This window comes from Trichosurus vulpecula, chromosome 4 (genome assembly GCF_011100635.1).
Source record: "Trichosurus vulpecula isolate mTriVul1 chromosome 4, mTriVul1.pri, whole genome shotgun sequence".
NCBI classification, from domain to species: domain Eukaryota; kingdom Metazoa; phylum Chordata; class Mammalia; order Diprotodontia; family Phalangeridae; genus Trichosurus; species Trichosurus vulpecula.
Window position 1 is genome coordinate 217122475 of NC_050576.1, and position 27154 is coordinate 217149628.

The 27154-nt window shown below is 38.0% G+C and overlaps 1 protein-coding gene and 1 non-coding gene across 3 annotated transcripts in view; one reads left to right on the forward strand and one right to left on the reverse strand.

The window, feature by feature from the left end:
- The window catches only part of RPTOR (regulatory associated protein of MTOR complex 1), a 547756-nt gene that overhangs the window by 212410 nt on the left and 308192 nt on the right, over nt 1–27154 (reverse strand). For both annotated transcript variants that reach the window (XM_036753902.1, XM_036753901.1), the window contains exons 8-9: nt 24800–24900; nt 24163–24307 (exon numbers count right to left, since the gene is read on the reverse strand). In XM_036753902.1, coding sequence (XP_036609797.1) covers nt 24163–24307; nt 24800–24900 — 246 coding nt within the window. The remainder of the gene's footprint in view (nt 1–24162; nt 24308–24799; nt 24901–27154) is intronic.
- LOC118849252 lies at nt 18167–18273 on the forward strand. Its single transcript, XR_005010305.1, has one exon. It is a non-coding gene; the product is annotated as a U6 spliceosomal RNA (small nuclear RNA).

Here is a 27154-nt window from a genome sequence, read left to right on the forward strand (position 1 = left end):
AGCACTGGCAAACAAGGTGGCATTTAGTTGAAAAAAAAAGCAATAATTTATAAATGACCTGGAAGAGTTAATTTACAAAGTGTCTAATTTATGGGAGAAAATAACTAATGAAGTGGAAGAATTTGGATGAATCAGGGCTTGACATTTTCAGCTGTCACATCATAGATGGCAACCAGGTTGAGAACAGATGCTTAGTGTCTGGCTGCTTAACATCTGTTTCCACAACTCAGTTGTGTGTTGCCTACGTATCTTAGAGAAACTTTTCACTCCAACTTTCAACTGATAGGCCAAAATGAACATCTGGAGCTGTCAAACTGGCATTCCTCCATGTGCCTGCTCTCCTGGCATTTTAACTTATTATCTATATGACCTTCAGCAAGTTATCTAACTTTTCTAAGCCTCTCTTTGCTCATCTATAAAATGTGGGTCGGGGGTGAGGGTGGGGTGTGATGTTTGAATATGTTGCTCCTAAAGCAACTTTCAGCTCTAAACAGATGATCCTATAAACTTATTCCTTTCAGTTTCCTAGTCTGTCTGTCTGTCCCATCATAACCTTAGTAATCCAGAAGAAATTAATTTCTGGACATAAAAATGCTTATTAAACTTGTCCTGAATAACACTGATATTGAATGTAGATGAAAAGACTGAATTCTCCATTAGACTGTAAGTTCCTTGAGGCAAGAACTATCGAATACCTTTCTTTTCATAGCTAGCATTTAGAACAATGTATGGCACACAGTAGGTGCTCAATAAATGTGTATTTACTATTGTTACTTTATTGAATTATTTGGTGAGATATCATATGAAGTATGACTGTAAGTGATAGAACTGATTTTCAAAATAAATATTACCCAAACAAATATCTAGATGAGTACTGCTCTCCTGTCCAAGGTGGCTATTGTGAGAGGTGGACACTCATTCCAAAGATGTGACTACTGTTTAAAACCTTCTTGAGATAATCTAAAGAGCTGGAGGCAATTGTTTACATAAGAATGATGGATATTTTTTAAAAAATTAATCATATTTATCAGGCGCACTAAAGTTGGACAAACATTTTCTTCAGAATAATATTGGGACATGGGAGGTGCAAGGATTATGGCTCTCATTTTGCAGATGAGAGAACTGGCTCAGATGTTTGTCTTGCCCATGGTTATAAGCTAGTAGATACTTGATGTGAGATTTGAATTCTAGATTTGCTTACTATGTGTCCAACTACAGCTTGATATCTCTTAAATTATAGTAAGTCATTCTTTAAGGGTAGCCATGACAGATACAACTTATTTGAACACATGGCTGATCAAACAGGAAGCTAATCAAGCTGGACAATATTACTTTGGGCTCAAAAAAATGTGTGATTAAAAACAAGACTGATTTTCTGCCCTGGCTTGTAATTGGTTCTCAAGACAATTTTGAAAGAATGGTGTTGAAAATCCACAGAGTGATGCTCACAACTCTGAAGGGTAGCAAGCAATCATTTGAATGAGTAAGCTCTGGGAGGTTAGCTTATAAAAAAAAAAAAAAAAAAAACCCCGAACCAGGCATTTCTTTAGAGTCTAAACTAGTATATAAATATTTGGTACATTTTTTTTCTCCCTATTCCTGTTGGTGGTTTTTCCATCACAATTCTTACTAATGGAGGCAGCTACACAGTTCAGTGGATAGAGAGCTGGGCCTGGAGTCAGGAAGACCTGAGTTCAAGTCTGTGTGGTCCTGGAGAAGTTACTTAACCTCAAACCCTTAAAAAAACAAAACCATAAAACCTCAAACCATTCCAAAACCACAAAAGCTTACTAATACTTGGTTAGACTAAAACTGAATCCAAAGAAAAGCAATACACTAATGCTGCTGTTCAGTCATCCATATCTGACTCTTGGTAACGCTGTGGACCATAGTATGCCAATACCATCCATGGTGTTTTCCTGGCAAAGATAGTGGATTTGTTTGCCATTTCCTTCTCCAGTGGATTAAGGCAAACAGAAGTTGAGTGACTTTCCCAGGGTCACACAACAAGTAAGTGCCTGAGGCTGGATTTGAATTCAGGTCTTACTGACCCCAGGCTCAACACTCTTATCTACTGAGCCACCTAACTGCCTCCCTAATACACTAAGCCTTATCCTGAATAACAGTGACACCAGACACAGATGCAAAGCATCAACTCTCCACTAGGTTGTAAGCTCCTTGAAGCAGGAACTGTCTTATACATTTCTTTTCATATCTAGTGCTTAGAAAAGTGCGTGGCACATAGAAAGTGCTAAAGAAATGATCTTCCCTTTTCATTGATTACACACGTAAGGAGTTGCCAGTCCTTTGCTTTTACATTTGCAATCATATTTATAATACCTGGGCCATACTCTCTGCTCCTCTTTCAATCATCCTAGTTCAGGCCCTCATCTCTTCCTGCTTACAGTAGCTACCTCCTTGATCTCAATCTACCCTCTCTACAATTCAACATGATGAATACAGAGAGACATGGAAAGACTTAAATAAATTGATGCAGTATGAAGGAAGCAGATCCAGAAAAGTAATATATACAATGACTACAACAATGTAAACGGAAAGAACAACAAAAACACAAAATAATTAAATGGGAATGTTGCAAAATTACAAAGAAAAAGCATAGCTCCCAAAAAGAGATAAAAGAATAAACTTCTCCCTGCTTTTTGGTAGACATGAAAGGTCCACAGTATGGATGTTACCTATGATATTTGAATTGGAAAGTTTCTATACAGCTCAGTAATGCCTAGAAGTTGTCTATTTCATTAAAGGTTCATTTTTCCTGAGCAATATATTCAGTTTTGTTGGCTAATTTCTTGGTGATAAGTCTGGTTATTTTGCCTTCTGAATTAACATATTCCAGTCTCTCCATTCCTTTACAGTGGTGGCTGGTAAATCTTTACGACCATGACTGTGGCTCTGAGCGTATGTAAATATTTTATGGGTGCTTTCAATATTTTTTCTTTGACCTAGAAATTCTGTATTTTTGGCTAGAAAATTCTGCAAGTTTCCATTTGGAAATTTCTTTCAGGAGGTGACCAGCATATTTTTTTTATTTCTACTCTGCCCCTGGTTCTAAAGGATTTGGGTGGTTTTAACATTTCTAGAAAACTGATATCTAGGTCCTTTTTTGGTCATAGAACTCAAGTAGTCCATCAATTCTTAAATGATTTGTTCTTGATCTGTAGGGTAGGTCAGTTGTTTTTCCTATGAGATACCTTATATTTTCTTGTATTTTTTTTTAAAACTTTTGACTTTGTTTTAAAATTTCTTGAAATCTCATGAAGACATTGGCCTCTATTTGATCAATTCTAATTTTCAGGGAGTTTGATGCACGGGTAAAGTTTTGTACCTCTTTGCCAAACTGGTAATTCCATTTTCAATTATTTCTTCTACAACTCTCATCTTCCCCTCAAATTTTTGCTGAGTTAGTCCCCAAGTTAGTGTCTTTGAGGCTTTGGTTAAGGATGTTTTGCAGTCATGATCTCTTTCTGGGTTTGTGTCTTGAGCATCTGTGTCACCATAATACAGTTTTATAGTGGGATTTTCTTTTTGTTTGCTCATTCTAACCCTACTTCTTGATTTCGGACTTGAAATTAGGGCAAAACTCTGTAGGCTTTTGGAGGAAAGGTCTAGGATGGTCTTTTTTGCTGCATTTTTGGAGACTGAGTGTTATGTTCCAAAATTTCGGGGATAGCCCAGATTAAGAACCTGTATACTTTCAGAGTCAGAGGTAATCAACATTTATTAAGTGCCTACAGTGTGCCAGGCACTGTGCTAAGCTCTGGGTATACAAAAAAAGGTATAAAGTATAAGGGAATTCCCTGCCCTCTAGGAACTTACAGTCTAATGGAGGAGATAACACATAAAAAGAAACTTAAAAGGGGGGAATTGGGGGGAGAAGTTAGCTGGCCTAGGGGCACGATTAAGTTCTACAACTAGGTGAGAAATGACCTGAGAAGGTCTGAGTTTCAGAGTTGATTTCATCTTGTAGAATGATGACTTTCTGTAGATGCTGAAGTCCAGCATAGCAGCCAAGTGGGAAATGATCAGTAGAGTTACTTAGGTGCTCTCCTTAAATGATGGAGGATTAGGGAGGTGCTCCCAGATGTGCACACCTCACCTACTCCAACCAGACAGAGGGAGTCCCAAAGTGGTCTGATAATGGAGAAGGTCTGATTTCTTTCCTCTTGGTTCAAGCTCTACAAGTTCCTGACCTAGGTTTGGGCTAAGGAATAGTAAATTGCTACTAGACTGAGCCACTATAAGCCAGCTAGGAATCTGCAGGCTCAGAGTGACAAAACTTCAAGTTGCCTCTTGGTCTGAAATTCTTGCCCTGGTCATTCCTCTACAGACTTCAGACTGGGCTAGATGTTGGAACTGAGGCCCTGCTCTGCTCCTGAGATGTGAACTCACTGCTGCTGCTTGCTTCTGAATCTGATCCTCTCACCTGAGGGTCCAAAACAATTCATTACTCTGGAATGCAATCCTTGGGTGCAGGTATAGACTTCAGTTTACTTTGGCTCAATAATCAGGAACTGGGTATTGAGGAACAAAGCTGTCAGATGGCACCTGTTCCTATCATGGTGCCCTGGCCAAGGGCTAGGAGTGCCCTGATATGGGTCTGGGATCTCCTCTTCCCTGGTGCACAGCTTCTCCCAGTGCTGGAGTGCTGCCTGCAGTGCAGAACCCATCCACAGGCTCCATAGAAACTTTTCTGTCTCCCTATGCTGACCTGGGTTGGAAAAATTACTGAATTTTTCTTAGATTTCCTGGATTCATTCTGGTATATTTTCTGGGTATCTTTAAAGGAGTTATGTTTGGGGAAGCTCCAATAAAGGAGCCATAGAATTATGGCTCCAACTCTCTCACTATATTCAATCTCTCCCTGTCTACTGGTTGCCCTACTGCTTGCAGACATCCACATATCTCTCCTAGCCTCAAAAAACCTTCATCCATTCCAAAGTCCCATATCTCTCCTCCCTCTTAGGGCTAAATCCCTCATCTATGATGAGAAGGCCATCTGTATAATGGGTGTCTGTACTTCCTCTCCTCTCAGTCTCTTAACTCTGATTTCTCCAAAGCTACCAATGATCTATTAACTGTCAAAGCAAATGGCCTTTCCTCAGTCTTCATCCTTCTTGATCTCTGTAGCCTCTGACACTGTTGATCATCTTTTTCTTGATGTTCTAGTCTCTCTAGGCTTTTGGGATACTACTCCTCCCTAGTTCTCCTACCACTCCTCAGCCTTTTCTGCTGGATCTTTATATAGGTCATGTCTAGTAAAGGTGTATATCCCCCAGGGCCCTATCCTGGGCACCCTTCTCTTCTCCCTCTATACTATTTCATTTACTGATCTCGTCGCTCCCATAAATTCAATTTTCATCTATATGCTAATGAGTTTTAAATCTTCTTATCCTGTCCCAATGTCTCTGCTGATCTCCAGACTCCCATCTCCAAATGCCTTTCAGACATCTCAGACTCGATGTCCAGCAGACATCTTAAACCCACCATGCCCAAAAATGAAGTCATTATCTTTCCCCATTAACACTCCCCTCTTCCCAACTTCCCTGTTATTGTAGAGGGAACCACCATCCTCTTAGTCACCTTCACTTGCAACCTATCTGTAATCTTTGATTCCTTACTTTCTCTCATCCTCCAGATCCAATTTGCTGTCCATTTTACCTTCCTAACATCTTTAGCCCCCTTAAGTGTGCAAGACAACTCTGAATCCCACTAATACTACTGCCTTCTTTCTGTTGATTACTTTCATCTTATCCTATATATAACTATACAATGTATAGCTGCTTGCATTATATTGTGTGTATATTATGTATATATATACACATATACATGTATGTTTATTATATATTGTATGTGTGTAGATATGTATAACTATGCATAGTTGTTTCCCCCATTAGTCCATGAGTTGCTTGAGAGAAGAGATCATTTTGTACCTTTGGTTGATCTCTAGTGCTTAGCATAGTGCCTGGCACATAGGAGACACTTCACAAGCATTTACTGACTGATCTTTTTGCAATTCCCCCAACTTCCACCCCTAAACAGATCCAGTTCTGCCAAGTCACAAGAAAGAGGGAGGGATTAGGTAGACTAAAAATGAACCCAAAGGCAGTTGCCCTTGGCCTGAGGGAAGGACTAAGGGAAACAGAGTCAGAACCACCATGCATTCCATTATTCTCTAAGGTGAGGAGGTTATGGCAGCATTGCAATACCAATAAAGAAGGAGGAGCCAGAACAAAAGACTAGTATAAAAAGAAAAATGTTGGGCAATCAAATATATCAAGAGAAAAAAAAAAGAAATAAAACCAAAGGAGAAAATTAGGAGTAAAGCAAAGTCAAAAATTAGAGGTCAATGTAGAATAAAGAGTATTCAATGCAAAACTTATAAAGACAATTAAAAGACTAAAAAAAAATAATAAAATTTAAAAAAACTACTTTTCAATCCACTTTGCTACCCACATTCTAAGGATGAGTTCATCCCATTCACAATCAGGATAACAATTATTGTATTTTTTCCTCCTTTTCTTCCCATCCCCACCCAAAGAAAGAAAAAAGAAGTTTGGAAAGGACAGGGAATAGAACCAACATTAGTAATCTATAACTGGAATCATTTTGCCCTTTCACACTTCACCAAGTAACAGGTTCTTAAACTTTCTCTCCATTTAATGCCTCCTTTATCCTCAGTCCTCACTAGATAGAGTTTGTTTTGCTCGAGGCTATTTCCTTCCCAACTCTAAACTCCCTCTCTTAAGGCCCTCTATTCTCCTATACACCCTTTAAGTACTGTGTTGAATTTAATATATTTCTATATAAAACTTTTTGGTTGTATGAAGGTGTTTGAGTGTATGTGAATATTCAACCCCTCTTTGCCTGGTTTGGTAAGGTTCATGAAATGGCCAGTCTACCAACCCCAAATCCCATACTATAAACTCTTCCTCTAGCCTACCCAAATTACGAGAAAATTCCTCCATTATCATTTCTTTCCCAGCATATTCATTTTTCCCTCCATTTTTAATTTCTCTCTTAAAATCAACAAAACAGAACAAAGACACACCTAGGTCCTGAGTTTGTCTTTCTTTATTCCCTCTGTGTCCCTTGAAGATAGTGAAGACAGTGAGGTTCTGAAAGTTCACCTGTCTCTTCTTTGCCTATTAGAATATAAGCACTCTATTACAACATAATGTTATGTCCATTTCTGTAAAGACCATTAAATAAAACTGGATCAGGCCCAAAGCATTAATACTTTAAAATCAACCAATTTAGGGTATAGATTTCATGTGATATGCACAAGAATTAAAACAACTTACATTCAGATAAACTGAATTCATATAATTAACTTATTGCTTCATGAGATTTTTTTTCTTTAGGGATATTGGGCAAAAAGTGTTAACTTTCAAAGACCATATTTTTTTCTCATACTCTAATTTTGTATAAGGTGACAATGAATACACTGGATTTCAGTTTCTTGTTTCAACATTTTGTCCTTACCAAGTAGCTTGCTGAGGGCTTAAAAAGTTCCATGCTAGATTTATGAAGGAAAGTGTTTGCATGGTGGATGGAGTTAAAGGGATAAAAATGTCATTTCTGTAAAATTTTAAAACAATCAAAATATAGGTGAAATTAAAAGGATCTGGGGAGGGGAATGGAAGATCTTTAAGATTCAAGATAAAAAAGAAAAGCACCCCATTTTCCAATAATCCAAAATATGAAATAAATTTCACTTCTCCCACCATTAATGCCAGTGGTATTCACTTTTCCCTGGACAATGGGCTGTCAATATAATTAAGAGGTAATCTGGATATAATCAAAACTGCTTCAAAGTACAGGCAATAAATAGTTCTCTTATGCTCAATAAATGCACAGGCTTCAGGCAAAATGGTTATTCAGCACTGGTGAGGGAGATGTTTATTCTAGGTGGAGGAAGTAGCAAAGTCAATTATTGTAATTAAACTCTATACAGATTCTTTAAATTTGACCAAAGGGGGAAAATGTTAATTTCAGGGACTGGAAGAAGAGAAAGGTGTATATAAATTAGAGAAGGGACTAGAGGATCAAGAAGGAAGCATCTGATAAAGTATAAAGGTGAACCTTGGCAGGCAGCTGATACATAGAGGAAATATCCAAGCATAATATTTTGGGCAATACATGAGGGAAACTCATGTCAAATTGTGCTCCCCCAAAATAATGCTGCATTGGTAGTTATCCTGAAAAGTCATAATGCTACAATGCTTTTTCACAAAAGTCATCTGAGCCAAAGGGTGCTAATGCCTGATAAAATTTTCTCTTGCACTTCTGGAAGGTCATGACTTAGGCCATTTTAAAATGGTATCAGAAGAAATAAATTTTATGAGAAGAAAATAAATTCTTCTTATCAGATTAAATCTAATCACATCTCCCCCTGTACTCCCCACCCTGCACCAGACCTGTGATTTCACCTGTACAGTCCTAGTTAGGAACTTCCTCTGCTTGGGCAGCCTGACACCTTCACACCTGGGGCACTGAGGAGTTAAATATCCATTCCAGTATCATATAATCATTATTATTCCAGAGGTAGGACCTGAATCACGGGCCTTCTCACACACAGGCCAGATCCTGTTCACTATGTCATGTCGTTATTTTTTTTTTGATCTTCTACAAATGGAAATATCAAACATGAAACAAGTTCACTGCCAGAGGATTCAATTTTTTTTTTTAAAAGGTAATGAAAGCATCAGATCTTCCAGAGGTAGCCCTGATGCGGTGGCATGAAATGGCAAGAGAATATGCTTCCCTCACCCAGTCATTCTGTGCAGATTTAAAACAATTTCAACTCTCCCTTTAGCCAACCTGGTTTAGAACATACACATTTATTAGTTCAGGCCAATATGTCTGTGAAATTAAAGAACCAACATAAGAAAATGGCAGGGGCAGCTAGGTAGTGTGCTGGGTAGAATGCTGGGCCCAGAGTCAGGAAGACCTGAGTTGAAATCTGGCCTCAGACACTTACTAGCTGTGTGACCCTGGGCAAGTCCCTTTATGCCGTTTGCCTCAGTTTCCTCATCTGTAAAATGAGCTACAGAAGGAAATGGCAAATCACTCCAGTGTCTCTGCCAAGAGAACCCAAAAAAGGGATCACAGAGAGTTGGACACCTGAAATGACTAAACAACAGCAAACAATACGGAAGGGAACCACTAGGATCCACTTACATGGGGATGACACACACAGACTGCGATGAACAGGCAACAGGTCGAACTGAACATTACAGGAGGAATAAGGACAAGAGACTGGATTTTTCCTCCTTTTTGAAAGGGGCTTGAGAGTATAGGCAGAGGAAAAAGAAATAAATTACTTGCCAATTTCTTTTAAAACATAGCAAGTGATAAAATTCAAAGAAAATGCACACAAAAAAGTCTTAACAAATCTAAATTTTAGTCATTTGCAATTTTCATAAAAATTTTTCCTTGAGTAAGGTTTTATACCTATTGTTCCAAAATATTCATTTTCTTTCCAAATCATTCCTTCGTAGCTCTCATTTCTTCCAACATGCTTTTCTCTAGCTTTCTCATTTGGTTTTAAAAATTACTTTTTAGCTCTTTTTTTTGTTAAGCGAAGAACTGAAAACTAATGGGAAGCTCATCAATTATGGAATAGCTGAATAAATTATGGTATATGAATGTAATGGAAAACTTACAAGAAATAATGAAAAGGAAAACTCAGAAACCTTGTATGAACTGATGTAGAGTGAAGTGAGCAGAACCTGGAGAACATTTATACAGCAGGAATAATATTGTAAAGATCAACGGCTTTGAAAGACTTCTTAAGAACTCTTATCAACACAGTGAACAACCACAATTCCAGAGGAATCATAATGAAACACTCAGACAAACAGAGAGGTGATGGACTCCAAGATTTAGAATTTTTTATTTTGGCTGGGGGTGGGGGAGGGAAACAACACATCCAATGCAGGAATCTGTTTTGCTTGACTCTCCATGTTTGTAACAAGGAATTTTTTTTTCTTGCTTTCTCAATACAGGGAGGCGAGGGAGATCTGAATATCTCCTTACTCAAGGAAAAATTATTGTGAAAATTGCAAATGATTAAACAGAAATTTAGATTTGTTGGCCTTGTTTTGTATGCATTTTCTTTGAATTTTATCACTTGTTGCTATGTTTTAAAAGAAATTGGTGAGTAATTTATTTCTTTTTCCTCTGCCTGTACTCTGAAGCCCCTTTCCAAAAGGAGGAAAAAATTCAAGAGAGGATCTGAAAAGTAATGTTGAATTTAAAAAGAGAAAAAGAATACACCAAGCAAGTCTACTGTCTACAGTAAATACCTACATTTGACTTCAAAACAAGAAAACCGTGAGGCAATGTGGTGGAAATTAAAGAAACCTAAATGAGGAATCAAGAGACCACGTGGGTACCTTTCCCATTGCTACCTTGTAACAAGTAACTTCAATGGCTAAGGCTTTAGTTTCCGTCACCTATAAGGTAGCTAGGTACAGTGGAAAGAGAACTGTCAGAATCAGGACCTGAGTTCAAATCCTGCAGCATTCTCTCCTTGTGTTACCTTAAATCACTTCAATTCTCTTGGCCTCAGGCTCCTTAGTTATAAAAAAAGAGGGGGTGGGGAGAGACAGACTAGATGGTCCCTTCCAGCTTTGAATCTATGATCCTGTGACTCAGTTATAGCTATGATTCTGTCATTGAACTTGATTATCTTCACAGCCCAGTATAGCTTCAGCTATGTAGTAACACAGCAGAAATAACTTGCTGCAAAGTCCTTTAGCTATGTATCTGACGGCAGAATATCTGGGTGTACGATTGAAAGGGTATCTCATTAAGTGAGAAAACTGACTAAACGTCTCACAATAAATTCCAAAATTAATTTATGAAATGGAATTATGAGCTTCAGAAAAAGTAGGAAAAGGATAAAAGTTTAGGGGGTACATTAAACTGGGCTGTTTAAGAAACCAGGGCTGTGTGTTTTGGCATATGAGGCAGCAGCAGAAGTTAAGAGGGAGGTTAGAAGGTGTCTGGATTAGCACTTCCCACACATTGCTATGATACAACCACATTGTACTCCCCAGGAAGGGAGAGCAGCATGGTTACTTGTTTTCAAAATAAGATTTGGGAGGGAAGAGAGAGGTGGGATGGGAGAGGAGGAGTGACTAGCTGTGGCCAGAGGATCTGAAATTCTATACATACCCCTTCCCTGCACAGCTTGGAACAATGTGACTTTCTAAGCTGCTTGCTACTGTGATGACTCACAGTACTGAAAAACATGCCAACCAGGCAAGAGCTTTGGTTTTCAGGAAACAGGCCCTAGGATGGCAAATGTCCAAGGAAGAAGTCTAGAAGGAAAACAATCCAAGCATATGCAGAGCTTCCATCTGCACTGATCAGTCAATCTAAGGCATCCTCAATGGGAATAGAAAGTACAGGCTATTACCTCGAAGAAATGCAAGGATTTTAGGACCTGCAGAAACTGGAAGTGAAAGAAAATGACAACCCGCCACCCCCATGATTTTTCATCAAAAATTAACCAGGAAATAGACTTCTTGTATTTCATCATTCTTTTTTTTCTCCTTTTCTCCCTTGAGAACATATTTTATGTTTTTAACCTCCATTTTTGTTAGATCTTGTTCATTTTTCTCTTACTACTTTCACTCCGTGGACTTTGCTTACATGCTTCAGCTCCTTTGCCTTTCTTACTCCTAAGAGTCCCCTTCTCTGAATGGTGAGTGCCTCCCCAAATTCCCATTGTGAGGAAGGGCCCAGACCAGTCATTCTTCATTGTCCTAACTATACCATCCAGTCTCTGAGCAGGTACCTTTCCCTATCCCCACCAATACTTCATCCTTTTTGTATGCTGTTTTCTCCCATTAGAATGGAAGCTCCTTGAAGACAGACTGTATTTCTTTTTGTTTGTATTTCTATCCCTGGTATTTATTAGTGTGGTGCCTGGTACTGTTTCATAAATGTCTGTTGACAACTAAAAGTTCAAAACCAATACCCTATTAAATTCCATGGCCCCCAAGGAATAAAATTAATTGAACTTTAACAAATTAACCCGAATTGATCCGCTATGATTATTCTTTTGAGCTCCTTAGGGAGCTGCAAAATTTGGATTGTTTAGATTTACTACTTTTTGAATTTAGGGAATATGAAAAAATAGTAGAAAGTAGTTAAGCTCTCAGATCACTGCAATGACTAACAAATGGTCCAGAGAACCAAACCAAACCAAACCAAACTGCAAGCTATCCACCTCCTGAAAAGGGAAGTAATGGGTACCCAGGGTACACGGGGTGTTCAGGAGGACTAGCACCTCTGGTTTTCAGGTCACCTTTGGTGTCCATTTGATCCACTCAACTCCAAGAAGTTGTACATGCATGGTGGCTATATCTTCTTGGTATACAGGCTACACCAGGTTGAGAATAATCAACAGGCCTCAAACCCATTGGTGAGTTAGGGGATGTCTACCCCAAACTTGTAAAAACTTTCTCTGGCAGAATGGGTGGATGAGAGCAATCTGTTCCAACAGCCATGAAAGTGGCTGAAGCAGGAGCTATGGAGTGCTTAGAGTTTGGTCAGTAATCAAAGACAGCAAGGTCATCCATTGCACCCCAGGTCATCACCAGTCATCTTGACTTTTGTCCTGCCACTGAACTTTGAAGACTGAGGAAAAGATAGTGAGGTTGATGACTTTGTGCAACTCTGCTTCACTTAAATTCAATTCATGCACAAGTCAAGACAACATCCATGCTGTCATTGGTCCTCTTAGAAAACAAAGGACAAACAACAACGAGCACCCAATCCAGGAGTTAACTAAATATTTCCACACGTAACTGATAAGTGGATTTGTTTTGCTTGACTATGCTTGCTTGCCACAAGGAAGGGTTTATTTTTTATTTTTCAAAAAAAAATTATTTTTTTGGGGAGGAGTTTAAAGAATATGTAGCAGAGAAGGAGAGAAGCATATTAAAAAAAAAGAGGATACCAAACAGATGAAACAGATGAGCAAAAAGGGAAATTCAGAGGGAAACAAACAAGCTGGTCAGCTTTAAAACTAACATGTTGAATTTTATGTTTTAAAAAAGCAAGCTGTTTGTAATAGATTCTTGTTTCCACATACAATTAGCTTTTTCATATTAATTGGTATTTTGAAGCTCAAAATATCAAAAATGGAAATTATTAAAATAACTAAACAAAAAAAATCACTAGAGATTCTGTTGTGAAATATATAGGATACATTCCTTAAATGAACTATTCTTAAATGTTTTGGGGTCCTCATCTGACAAGCAGTAGCTAGCAATATATAATGATGCCTATCACATTTATATGGCAGTCTTCCTGTTACTTATACTTCTCTCATATCGTTTTTATAAAGCCTCTCTATAGCCTCAAATTTTTAAATTCTGAAAACAATTGATCTTCAACTGTGTTTTTCCAGGGGAAAGACAGAAAGAAATGAGACTCAGACCCACATCTACCTATTAGTGAATTTGATTTCCCTGGATATTGAAAAAGAATGGATGCAACATTCATCAGTACACCTGAAGATTCCCCCTAGATCTATGACTCAACATGTTTTTTGATTGAACTACCATCAAATTTCAGTTTAAATTCAATGTCATTTAGTGATGTGTGCCTATCTGGAAAGACAACTGTGCAATGTGTATTACCTTTCTTAAATTGGCAAATTTTTAGTGCTCTGGAAAGTCCTGGTCTCTCAACCTCTTCATGGCCAAAATCCTTACACTCCCTAGAGCACCAGTCCTAGGTTCTAGTTAATAATCTCTCAACATCAAAGATGCTTTGAGTTCCTGATGCTTCATGCTAAGATTTAATGATGTTATCAAGATTGACAAGAGAATGTGAAAGCTGCATGCTCTAAAATAGTCTGTAAAAATTTTTAAGGTATTTTAATGTGAGGAAGACATCAAAATAATAAAAAGACATCTAGGTGACATTATTGCCACAAAAAGGGCGACCACAATTTCAGAAATTGCTGATCCACATGGAAACCAGTTTTATAAAATACTTATGAGAAAAGTCTACATGTATTCAGGGTAGCCTTGATGAAAATATGACAAGAGAACAGGAAGGCTTCTGCAGATAATTTTCTTTAGCAAATCACGTCTTCATAGTTACAACTACATAAGAGGTTTAGAGAATACAATATCCTGGTGTTGATTATTAGCTACAAAAGAACATGAGATGTGTAAAACCAAATGGTAGATATAAGGGCTCTTTTCCATCAAAGTTTCTTCCATAAATTTGTTAAAAATTGCTACACAATTCCTTTACAAATGCTACCAGAATTAAAGTTTGTCAGTGGTACTAATTATCAAGATTAAGCAAGGCAGTAAAGCAGGCAGGTATGACAAAAATATTTCCCTCTGTCATGGAGGATATTCTACAATTTTCCAAACATAAAAGAAATACCACATAAACAGTGAGATTCACCAGATGATCCTTTTTCATATTATATTTTTGTTTTGTTTATTTGTCTTTATTTCAAGAAAGCTTTGTTTTGGCCACTTATTTTCAGGGCTAGAGCCAAAGCTTCAAGGTTCTGGTCATGTTTCAGGCTGTGCCTCTGAAACAGACATGTACCCAACCCAGCTTTAGGGACCATTGAATGTTTCAGCAGCTTCACCTCCTCTCCCAGGAGGTGGCTTGTAATAGCAATTTAGATTTGAAGATCTTTCCCACCCATTAATAGGCCATTTGGCAGATAGATTATATTGGACCCCTATCCCAAGATAAAGGATGCAAATTTACATGTATTTGTGTTGACACCCATTCAGGTGTACTAGTGCCTTGTCCATATAAGAATGCACCTGTAAAACTCCACATATTATAAGTCCACATTATGGAACCCCAATGCAAATTCAAAGTGACAAAGGGTCACATTTCAAAGGTAATGAGTGGAAGAGATATTGTGTATTAAACAATATAGAGTAGATATATCATAGTCTATATTATCCACAAGCATCTGGGTGGATAGAAAGAATGAATGGATTGTTGAAAAAACAGTTAAGGAAGTTAAGTTCTAATAATTTGTAATCCTATGGAATGTGATAATTCCTATGGAATGCTTTTTTTTTAAATGCCCAGGGAATAGGAAAATGTTACCCTGATGTTTTTATTGACAATTCCACAGGAATTATAACATACCATAGGATTATCACAACAGCCACATTTTTTATAATAGAAATAATCAGCAAACGAAAGAACCTCATTTTACCCCTTGTGAAAACTGACCCTCCTTCCAAAATAACTATCAGAGGAAAGGAAGGGTATGGTTCTACTGTAAAGAATGGGTAAAACGGAAGCCGGACAATGTTCCAAAGGCTGAAGAAATTATAGGACATGGGAAAGATAATACTGTAACAGTGGTTTACCCAGGAGAAAATGATTATGAAACTGTATCTTTGACTCATGCATTCTACTGTGAATGAGGCTATGATAGTCTCTTTGTTTCTTTTTGGCTTTTGTCTGTTAAATTTGTGAGATTTGTTTCCTTTAGGCTTAGTACCATCCACCTGCAGATACCTGATTGCTTAAGCCAGATGTCACCCTCTGACCTGTCCACGACTGTGATGTGTCATCCCTGGACCTGGCGTCAACCAAGTTCCAGATGCCAGCTTGCTAAAGAACTGACCTCTCAAATGGGACTTTTGACATCTTGGGGCAGGGATAGCTCTACCTCCAATTTCAGCAGGAAAAAGCTTTGGAGGATGAGACCTTCGCCCCTCACCCCAAGATTTTGAGCCTCATCCATTGGGGGTGGGGCGCAGGAATGAAGACATTGTTTTATATGCTTTTCTTTTGTTATCCCTGTTGTATTGTTCTGTAAAGTTCTGTTGACACCAGTTATCTCAAAACTCCGACTGCCCTATGTAATGGATAAGAAAGATCTTGGAGCCCAATGTAATAGCAATTTAGATTTGAAGATCTTTTCCACCCATTAATATGCCATGTGACCTGCTTCTGTTACAGGAAGCCTAAGTTACATGTGGTGGGAGGAGCTTGCTGAGAGCAAAAGGAAGTTATGTCATAGGAAATGCTGAGAGAGCAGTTATGACAGTTATAACAGTTAGAGCTGAGGGAAAGAGAGCTGACCTGTGATAGCTGTACATATGTTTTGATTGTTTGGTAGGAAGGCCCCAGCAGGAGGTCGGGGGGGTTTTGGGATGGCAAGACTCCATATTGTGATATTATATATCGAATTCTCTGCTCCTGTGATGGATTGGGCAGATGGTTTATGGGATATGATCCTTTGGTGTCTCAACAAATGGTTTACTTCTACCTTCTACGTGGAGGGTCTCATATGCTTTGCGATACAGAACCATACAGACATTTTGAAAATTATCATCTATATTGTTATTCTTGTGCTGCTAATACTTTGTTCTACAGGAAGTCACAGAGATGTGAAACCATAGTTTGGAAACTAGGGCATGCTGGTCTAGCAGAGGCTAGTCCAGACTTTTCTGAAGGATCAGTACAGCCCTCATCGTGTCTAGCCTGCAGCCCCATTCATCTTGGGCAGTGTTTTGCAAAGCCCTGAGGATGATCCCACCTATGCTTTAGAGTAAGAGAAGGCACTCAGCACCATCATGGCTTTCCTTCGACAGTGACTGGCAACAGTGTAACATCACTTGAAAGCCATGATCAAAAAAAGAGCCTAGACATCATCTTTCAAGAAATAATCAAGGAAAACTGCCCTGATATTCTAGAACCAGAGGGTAAAATAGAAATTGAAAGAATCCACTGATTGCCTCTTGAAATAGATCCCAAAAGAAAAACCCCTAGAAATATTGTAGCCAAATTCCAGAGTTCCCAAGTCAAGGAGAAAATATTGCAAGCAACCCGAAAGAAACACTTTGAGTATCCTGGAAACACAATCAGGGTAACACAAGATTTAGCAGCTTCTACATTAAGGAATCAAGGGCTTGGAATATCATATTCTGGAGGTCAAAGCAGCTAGGATTAAAACCAAAAATCACCTACCTAGCAAAACTGAATATAATACTCCAGGGCTAAATATGGAGTTTTAATAAAATAGAGGACTTTCAAGCTTTTGCAATGAAAAGATCAGATCTGAAGAGAAAATTTGACTTTCAAATACAAGAATCAAGAGAAGCATGAAAAGGTAAACAGGAAAGAGAATTCATAAGGGACTTATTAAGGTTGAACTGTTTACATTCCTGCATGGAAAGATGATATTTGTAACTCATGAAACCTTTCTCAATATTAGGGTAGTTGAAGGGAATATACATACATACACACACACACACACACACACAGATACACACAGAGGGCACAGGATGAGTTGAATATGAAGGGATGATGTCTGAAAAAATAAAATTAAGGGGTGAGAGAGGAATATATTGGGAGAAACAGAAAGGGAGAAATAGAATGGGGTAAATTATCTCACATAAAAGAGGCAAGAAAAAGCTGTTATAATGGAAGGGAAGAGGGGGGAGGTGAAAGGGAGTGATTGAACCTTACTGTCATCAGATTTGGCTTAAAGAGGGAGTAACGTACATACTCAATTGGGTATCTTACCCTACAGGAAAGTAGGGGGGAAGACAGTAAGGGGGAGAGGGGATGATAGAAGAGAGGGCAGATTGGGGGAGGGAGTAGTTTTAAAATCAAACACTTTTGAAAAGGGACAGGGTCAAAGGAGAAAATTGAATAAATGGGGGACTGGATAGGATGGAGGGAAATACAGTTAGTCTTTCACAACATGACTATTATGGAAGTGTTTTGCATAATGATACATGTATTACTTATATTGAATTAATTGCTTTATCAAGGAGGGAGGGTGGGGAGGGAAGAAGGGAGAGAATTTGGAACTCAAAGTCCTAAAAGCAAATGTTAAAAATTGTTTTTACATGCAACTGGGAAATAAGATATACAGGCAATGAGGTATCTAGCCAACCCTACAATCAAGTAAGAGGGAAGGGGATAGGGGTAGGGGGGGAGTGGGGTGATAGAACAGAGGGCTGACTAAGGAAAGGGCAATCAGAATACATACTATCTTGGTGTAGGGGAGAGGGTAGAGATGGGGAGAAAATTTGTAACTCAAAATCTTGTGGAAATGAATGTCAAAAACTAAAAATGAATAAATTAACAAAATTTTTTTTGAAAGTGTAGCACCGTGCTTGCTTTGGCAGCACATATACTAAAATTGGAACGATACAGAGAATATTAGCATGGCCCCTGCGCAAGGATGACACGTAAATTCGCGAAGCGTTCCATATTAAAAAATAAATAAATAAATAAAAGGAAAGTGTAACACCATTCGGGGCACGACAGAAAGACAGGGGCAGATAAGAGGATGCCCACAAGTAGAAATTGACTACATGGTATACAGATGCCTTGGCCTTTTTGGCTAACCTGGGAGGCAGAGGTCATGCATTTTATTACTTAGAAAAGTCACAAATTTGTTTTGATCAACCTTCTTTTCATGTAGAATAAAAATATATCTAAATTCAACTAAATAAACACTAAATCTTTGCTGTTTGCAAAACACTGAACTAGGCATTGGGGGATATGTGAAATCCCTACGCTCAAGGAGCTTGCCAGCTTGTTTGGGGTTGTTCAGTCAAGTCTGACTCTTTGTGACTCCTTTTGGGGTGTTCTTGGAAAAGATAATGAAGTGGTTTGCTATTTCCTTTTCCAGATCATTTTACAAATGAGGAAACTGAGGCAAACAGGGTTAAGTGACTTGTCACACAGCTGGTAAGTGTTATAGGCAGCATTTGAACTCATGTCTTCTTGACTCTAGGCCTGGCACTGTATCCACTGCAGCACCTCTTTTGCAGTGCTTTTCAACAAAAGGCTACACTGGTTGATGTGATGGAGTGTATTAGCTTTTGTAGTATGGAAGAGAGTCCCACTAATCTCTAATTTTTACGGCATCATCTGGAATGTTTCTTACGTTTATGAGAGTCATGTTGCCATGCTGTCAGCACCGGGACTCTCTGTCAAGGCACGTTACACACTCTGGCCAAAAGAGCAACATAACATTGTGTTATTTTCCAGCAGCACTTCAAGTGAGTCTAGGATATCCAAGTACATTTATCACTATTTGAACTATATAACCTCTGATCTATTTCAGAAGGCAATGAAAATATACCAAATGAATTGAGTACGTGTTTCAACAATCCGGCTAGCAGCTGTTCTGGGGGTGAAAAACCAACACAAGTCCAACAACAAGCATGCTACCAGCACGCTGCAAAAGCCCAGGTTCTTTTGACCTGCTTTATTAAGGAAAGCAACGTTAAGGGGTAAACAAGCTTACTTTAATTCAGCATACAAATACCATTCACTTAGTTCAGGGGAAAAAGCCAGCACTCTGAACTTTGGCAGAAAAATACAAACAAGTTACAAACATTGACAGACAGACTAAATACAATTCATAATTACCAACATCTAGGTTCAGCCCGGGAGCTCATAACAAGGGCTGGCCCAGAGTCACGCACGCCACCATAGCTGTGGGTAAGAGCTCCAAAAAAGAGAAAGCCAACCCCTGGTTTTATATCTTTTTCATGGTCAAGGGTGAGTCACACATGCGACTCACACATGTGACCTAAAATCATCACAAAGAGGCAACTTGAACCCACGTGGTCTAAAAGCTTCTGATGTCCCAAACATGTCACTCAAACTCATGTGTAAAATAGGCCCTCCCCTGAGGCAAGGAGGTCACCAAGGACTCTCAATCTAATCAAGGAAACAAAGGCCAAACTCTTCAAGGGCACTTGGTTGAACTGAGTGGTAAGAGCCCATTTTGTTTACCAACACAGTAGGGCTTTTTCATATTTCCTTTTTATCATATACCATATCCTTCTTACTGTGATTTTCAAGTATTAACACTGATTCCAAAGGTAGTTTTCTGACACTGATGCATTTAAAGATCCTTTTCACAGGGTAAGAAAGAATGTGCCTTCATTATGGAGGCAGGGGAATGTGGCATAAAATGTCAGACTTAGTTAATTTTGCAGAACTGTTTCTGTGTCCTTCTCTCCACCCCCCACTAAATTTTTTGTTGAAAGGGAAGGTTCTCTTGAAAGGATATATTCAGAAATGAAGGCCATGTCAAATAACTTTTTTTAAGGTAAGAAATAAACTTCAAAATGATATGGGATTCCTTTTTGGTTGATCCACAAATTATTTTTCTTAAGCCTGTTGTTGAGGTTCTAATGTATATAAGCCATTTTGTTGGCTTTTCTGGCCAATTTATTTCATTTTCTTAATTTTTTTGAAAAAAGATACTTTTGCATATAGGAGATTTAAAATTTTACCAATTATCCAGTAAGAGCTCGTTCTTCCACCATGCCTAATCCCTGCCACAAATGCAGGGATTTTTTTTTGATATGTAGCATCTGTTTTTCCAAGACTTCATTTGGTATTTAGAAATACTTTCTTGGATTTCATAAGTTATTTACATTTTAAACTATTCTTTTCCTCAAGACTGAATGACTGAAAAAATAGTTTCTTCCATTTTAAATGAATTATCATAATAATAAATGGGCCAAAAGCTTAATATTCAAACCAAGCAAAAAGAAAATAATTCAGATCATATAATTACCCTTTGGCAATGCAGATATAAAATCTTTGTTGAGAGGATGCTATTATAAAGGATATTTTTATATCACAGAGCAATTTTCATGACTTGGCTCCACAGTAATAATGCTTAACTAATCTAATGACAAGGAACTCTCTACAGCAAATAATCCAGTATAACCACTGTTTTTTCTAAGCTCAATTTATATGACCTGCAGTCCCGGATGGACAGAGTTATTCACAATACATTACTGTGTTACTATCAAGCAGAAATTATATTTCCGTTCTATATACTCCATTTATTTTAACCACCCTTGAAATTTTCAAAATCCCACTTCCAAGAAAAATGAAACAACTTAGAAATCTCACGTAGTTTATTACATTGGGATTTTCCTATACTGTAATTGAAAGGTGCGTTGTTACCTGCTATAACAGGTCTAACGTCAATGAGACAGATCTAAACAAGGACTAACTATAAGCGCTACAAAACCAGCTAGAAAGAAAATAAGTTCTTTTGGAATAGAAAAGGAATTTTGTTTCTTGGAAACAGTGTGGGTGTAAGCCAGGATTGTGAAACACTACAGCTGGATGATTCCATTCTATTCTTCCTAGTCTCTGAGAGAGAAAACAGTAATTCAATGAAAGACCAACCAGTAAAATTCCCAGAAAGGAAAGTTAAGCCACAGCTCCTTTACAGGGCAGTGGGTTGTAACTGCTGAATCAGTAAAATATATTTAAATCTTCAGTGTAGAAAGGGGCCCAAGACACACAAATCAACTTGGGGAAACTTAGAAATAAAGAAATAGGAAAACCTCAAGCATAATTTTATGACTATTATAAAGTAATTCCAAGTCCCTTGGTATATGATCATTTTCCAAATCTACTTTAACCATGGCAAATTTTCATGTAATTCCATGTTCCCCAGGCACAAAAAATAAATAAAAATGAAGATTTACACTACTGTTATTAATGTTGTGCTATATTCTCATGCTAAAATGCTATATTCCAATGCTGTAAACTAAAAATTATTTAAAAAATAAAATAACATGCTATATTCCTGTTCTAACTAGGAAAAGCTCTACTAACACTGATAGGGGATTTTATTACATGACCTTAGGTATAGATTCTAGATTTAAAAAAAAAATCAAAATAGGACTAAAAGGATGCTGGAGTTAGGAAACAGGACAAAATTCAAATAATAGAAAAAACCAATTCCTTTAGCATACTAAAAAACAACAGGTTTCCTTAGCCTATCTATAGCAATGATTTTTTTTCCATTTGCTAGCACTGTTAATTTGGTGTGAGTCATCTATTTCTATTCTCTCTGAACTTTTTATTATACCTGGCTCTACTAATTAAGAGATATTTTCTATTCCTGCCTTTTCTCAGCTTCACAATAGCCTACTCCTTTGACTATGCAGAAGGAATTTGTGTATACATGGAAAATATACAGTAAAAACAACACATTAAATATATGTGGTTTGAAAATGAGGAAGGGATGATACTGTTTCTCTCATATTTTATTAGCTGATAGTTAAATTTAACCAACTGTTGATTTCCTCCTCTAAATCCTTTATTGATTTCTTCTCCATTGGCCAACTTAACTCCTGAAATCTTCAGTTCAAGTTTCCTTCTTGCTCAAAGGCAGTTATTATGATTATTTCATATCAATTAACTAGTTTTCGATCCATGACTAAATCAACATTGAAGTGACCCGATGGCCATTTTAAAAAATTTGAATTCTGACGAAAGATGAATCTCCAGCGCACCAGCAAACTGCTCTCTCGAGTACTCAACAACAGGCATGATTATTCTTTTATGCAACCAGGGTGGTTTGAGGTTCCTTCACTCATTAATTGTCGATAAAAACATTACAGTAACATTTTCCTATTCCCTGGGCATTAAGAAAAAAGGCATTCCATAGGATTATCACAACAGTCACATTTTTTTATAATTCCTTTATTTAAAGGATAATAGAAAATTAAATGAAAGAAAATGGTCAATAGTCACGGGTTCATCATCTTTGTGCAGATAACTCCCAGATCTAGACATCCAGACCTAGTCTGTCCAGTCTTACATCACTAATTGCTTACTTGATATCCCATGGGTATCTCAAACTCAGAATGTCTGAAACAGAACTCATTATCTTTCCCAGGCAAAAACTACCTTTCTTCACAGCTTCCCAGTTTCTTTAGTGATTCTGTTTATATCTGCCCCCTTCTTTCACTAGTACAGTAGCTACCTTTGTTCAAGCCCTCATCATTTCTCCTCTGGACTACTACAACAGCCTTTTTTGCCTGTGGGGTTTCCTGGTCACCTGAATTACCTCCAAGGTTATTTTCCATCTGCTTTTCATGTAATTTCTATCTATATAGGTATATATTTCAATGTTACATACTCAATTAGACTGTAAGCTTCTGGAGGGCATAGCAATTTCTGGCTTTATATACCACAAATAAAAAATATTTAATGAAAATGGAAAACTAATCAATCACTCAGCTTTTGCAAACATCTCCTGTGTCATCAGGTCCACATAGTAGATGTTTTTGAAAGCTGGGTGATTAAACAGTTGCTATTGCATTCTTCTACATTGGATATAGATACAGTAGTCTCTTTCATCTCTCTTTGTCCCTACATATTGTTGTGTATGAGAGACCTTAGCAATGGAGACGCTGCTTCAACTTTGTTTAGGGTTCAGCACAGGGCATGCTATGTATGGTGGGTTCAGAAGAACACAATCAGATACAGGAACCTCTCGCTTTCCATCTGTGAACGATGGGCAGCAAAGTTTTAAAAGCCACATTGTTTTTCACTGCCACACAAAGTACTTCTATTCACTTGAAAGTTGACATGTTTTCAGGGAATGTGATAAATTTCACTGAATTAAAGTAAAACTATTGCCAAAAAATTCATCAAATACATTTCTAAACCAAATATATATGATCTGCACTGTTTCAGATAGTTTCCCTACTGTTTTATCCACTGATGTATGTGCTGTCAAGAAAATTTTCTCATTGATCAGTATTCAGGTATGGTAGAGAACTTTGTAATCAAACTATGCAGAAAGTTTTGCTGAAGAAGGCCAGATGTCAAGAATGAAAAGAAGAAATGAAGAACCTTCAGTCAAACTGTCTACATTAACTTTTTTTCCTAGTTTGAAGAGGAGTTTCCCAGGATCAGGGAAAATCAGTTACATCAAGTAAGAAGCATAGTTAAAGACTGACATTAAACCAAAACTTACACTTACATTGAGATCACAGGTGCAGAGCAGTTCAGGCAGTAAAATGCCTCCCAACCCCATTTCTGCTAACCTCAAGAACTGATTTGCAGAAGGCCTGGCTCTTTTCTGAAGTGTGGAAGAATACTCAGCAAGAAGCCCAGAGCTTCTTCAGGCTCTAAGCAGGCAAATACAGAAATTATCCCACGGATGGGTAGTTCCTAGTCACTTTTGTGAACGTGTTTTTGGGTCTCTAATGGTGTCAATTAAATCTTCTCATATCTTTAACTCAAAGCAATACAATTTCAAAACTTAAAAGATCAATTACAGCAGCTCAAAAAGCAATAGATCTTCAGTTGTTGGAGACTTACCACATTGCATGCATATAGGTAGGAGGTAGGCGTGGACTGCTGACTGGGGTACAGTTATATGATCTCATGATTCTCTCTGCCAACAGAAAGTTACGAAACAGACTTGCCACCAACAGGTCTTGTCTGAAAAGCTTTTGGAAGAGATCTGGAGACAAATGAAAGAAGACAGCACAGTACCTTGTTAGTCAAAATCAGCATGCAAAATTGCACACACACACACACACACACACACACACACACACCCCTTCACCTCAGAACCAAACAAGCAAGCTGAAACTAACATCTACATTTTCTACTGCCCATAAAAGGACAAACAAGACTTGAAGTAGCAATTCTGGCTACAACACACCAGAAGAGAGACAGTGAGTTAAGAGGAAAATGCATTCTGAATTTGGCAAGCAAATCCTGGAGAAATCCTAGACATGTGTACTTCCTCCCTCCTAACTGTGTCTGACACTTCATTAGGTAACAGCATAGGCTTCTTACTTGACTTTCTCTGTGACCAAATGTGGATGCTAAATGTCTTGTGTCCTTTTAACCTGGTAGTCCTTCCACCCTTCCCATCAAATTATTCTCCAAGTTAACTTTGCACATTCTTTATTTACTAACGATTCAAATCATTCCCTGACAACCTTACCCCTGGGCAGCACATTCCAAGCAATGGTATCTGTGATTGCAGTGAAGATCCAATTCAGTTCTCCCAAAGGAGTCCTCCTGTCATTGAGTCTGCCAGGAATCCTATAAAATACAGGGCATTTTCATTAACACAAATTGGGGATTTGGGGAGGGGATGGGGGAGAATCAGGACACGGGCAGGGAAGCAGAGAGAACATTCCATAACAGAGTCCAGATGACAGACTCAGAACCATTCAACTGAAGTTTAGACCATCTAGTCTAATCTCATTTCACAAATATCCAGGTTGATTAACTTGTCCAAGGTCACACAAATAGTAAGCATCAGAGATAGGCTTTAAACCCAGGTCCTCTGATAGTTTGGCTCCTTAGAAGATCTTAGTATAGTCTTTTTTTCTCCATACATTTTCTGTTGTCTTGTTCTTAAATTCACACAACTTTTGCTTCTGAAGAAAATAACTCTGTATATAAACCTAGAGCTCACCAACTCAATGCTTATTTTTAGTCTTCTCTCCTGTTGCTCCCCTCTCACTGCCCCAATGCAAGTCAAATCTCAACAATGACAAATGCCTTTAGAAAGAAAAACCGTACAAGTGATGGCTATAACCTTGCCATACATAGTTAACTGATTTGGCCACTGTTAACAAACTAAAGAATCCAGATATTATCCGGGAGTGAGATGTAATGTTATTTAATCCATCTTCCCAACTTCACCAAAACAAGCCCTTTGTTATTCCTGCCAGGTACCCACAGTAATTTCAACACTATGCTTTATATTCCACAAAGCTGAAAATGAGCTTCTTCTTTACCTTCAACTGGCTGTCTAGCTTAATTTTATCCAGCTTTTAGCAATACAACATGATTAATTAAAAAAAATTTGGATACTAAGAGATGAGAGTCTGAATGTCTTAGCATATTCATACTGTCCTCGCCTCCAAATTACAGCTGGAAAGAAAAATCCTTTCCACAATTCCAATTTATGAGAAATCAAGATGTTATAAAACAGAACCAAAGGAATGAAAAAATGGAAGACAATGTGAAATATCTCCTTGGAAAAACCACTGACCTGGAAAATAGATCCAGGAGAGAGAATTTAAAAATTATTGGACTACCTGAAAGCCATGATCAAAAAAAGAGCCTAGATATCATCTTTCAAGAAATTATCAAGAAGAACTGCCCTGATATTCTAGAGCCACAGGGAAAAATAGAAATTGAAAGAATCCATTGATCACCTCCTCAAATAGATCCCAAAAAGAAATCTCCCAGGAATATTGTCACCAAATTCCAGAGCTCCCAGATCAAGGAGAAAATACTGCAAGCAGCCTGAAAGAAACAATTTGAGTATTGTGGAAACACAATCAGAATAACCCAAGATCTGGCAGCCTCTACATTAAGAGATCGAAGGGCTTGGAATACGACATTCCGGAGGTCAATGGAGCTAGGATTAAAACCTAGAATCACCTACCCAGCAAAACTGAGTATCATGCTCCAAGGCAAAATATGGACTTTCAATAAAATAGAGGACTTTCAAGCTTTCTCAGTGAAAAGACCAGAACTGAATAGAAAATTTGACTTTCAAACACAAGAATCAAGAGAAGCATGAAAAGGTAATCAAGAAAAAGAACAAGAAAAAGAAATTGCAAGGGACTTACTAAAGGTGAACTGTTTTGTTGACATTCCTACATGGAAAGATGATGTGTATGATTCATGAGACCTCAGTATTAGGGTAGCTGAAGGGAATATGCATACATGCATACATATATGTTTATGTATGTATGTATATATATATATATATATATATGTATACAGAGAGAGAGAAGGAGAGAGGGAGGGAGAGAGAGAGCTTCGACACAGGGTAAGTTGAAGATGAAGGGAAGATATCTAAAAGAAATAAAATCAAATTAAGGGATGAGAGAGGAACATACTGAGAGAGGGAGATAAGGAGAAATAGAATGGGGTGGATTATCTCGCATAAAGGTGGCAAGAGGAAGCAGTTCTGTGGAAGGAGGGGAGAGGTCGGGTGAGGGGGGAATGAGTGAACCTTCCTCTCATCAGATTTGGCCTAAGGAGGGAATACTATACACACCCAATTGGGTATCTTACCCCACAGGAAAGAAGAGGGAAGAAGATAAAAAAAGGGTGGGGGGATGATGGAGGGGAGGGCTGATGGGGGTGGAGGTAGTCAAAAACAAATACTTTGGAAAGGGGACAGGGTCAAGGGAGAAAATTCAATAAAGGGGGATGGGATGGGAAGGAGCAAAATATAGTTAGTCTTTCACAACAGTATTGTGGAAGGATTATACATAATGATACACATGTGGCCTATGTTGAATTGCTTGACTTCTTAGGGAGGGTGGGT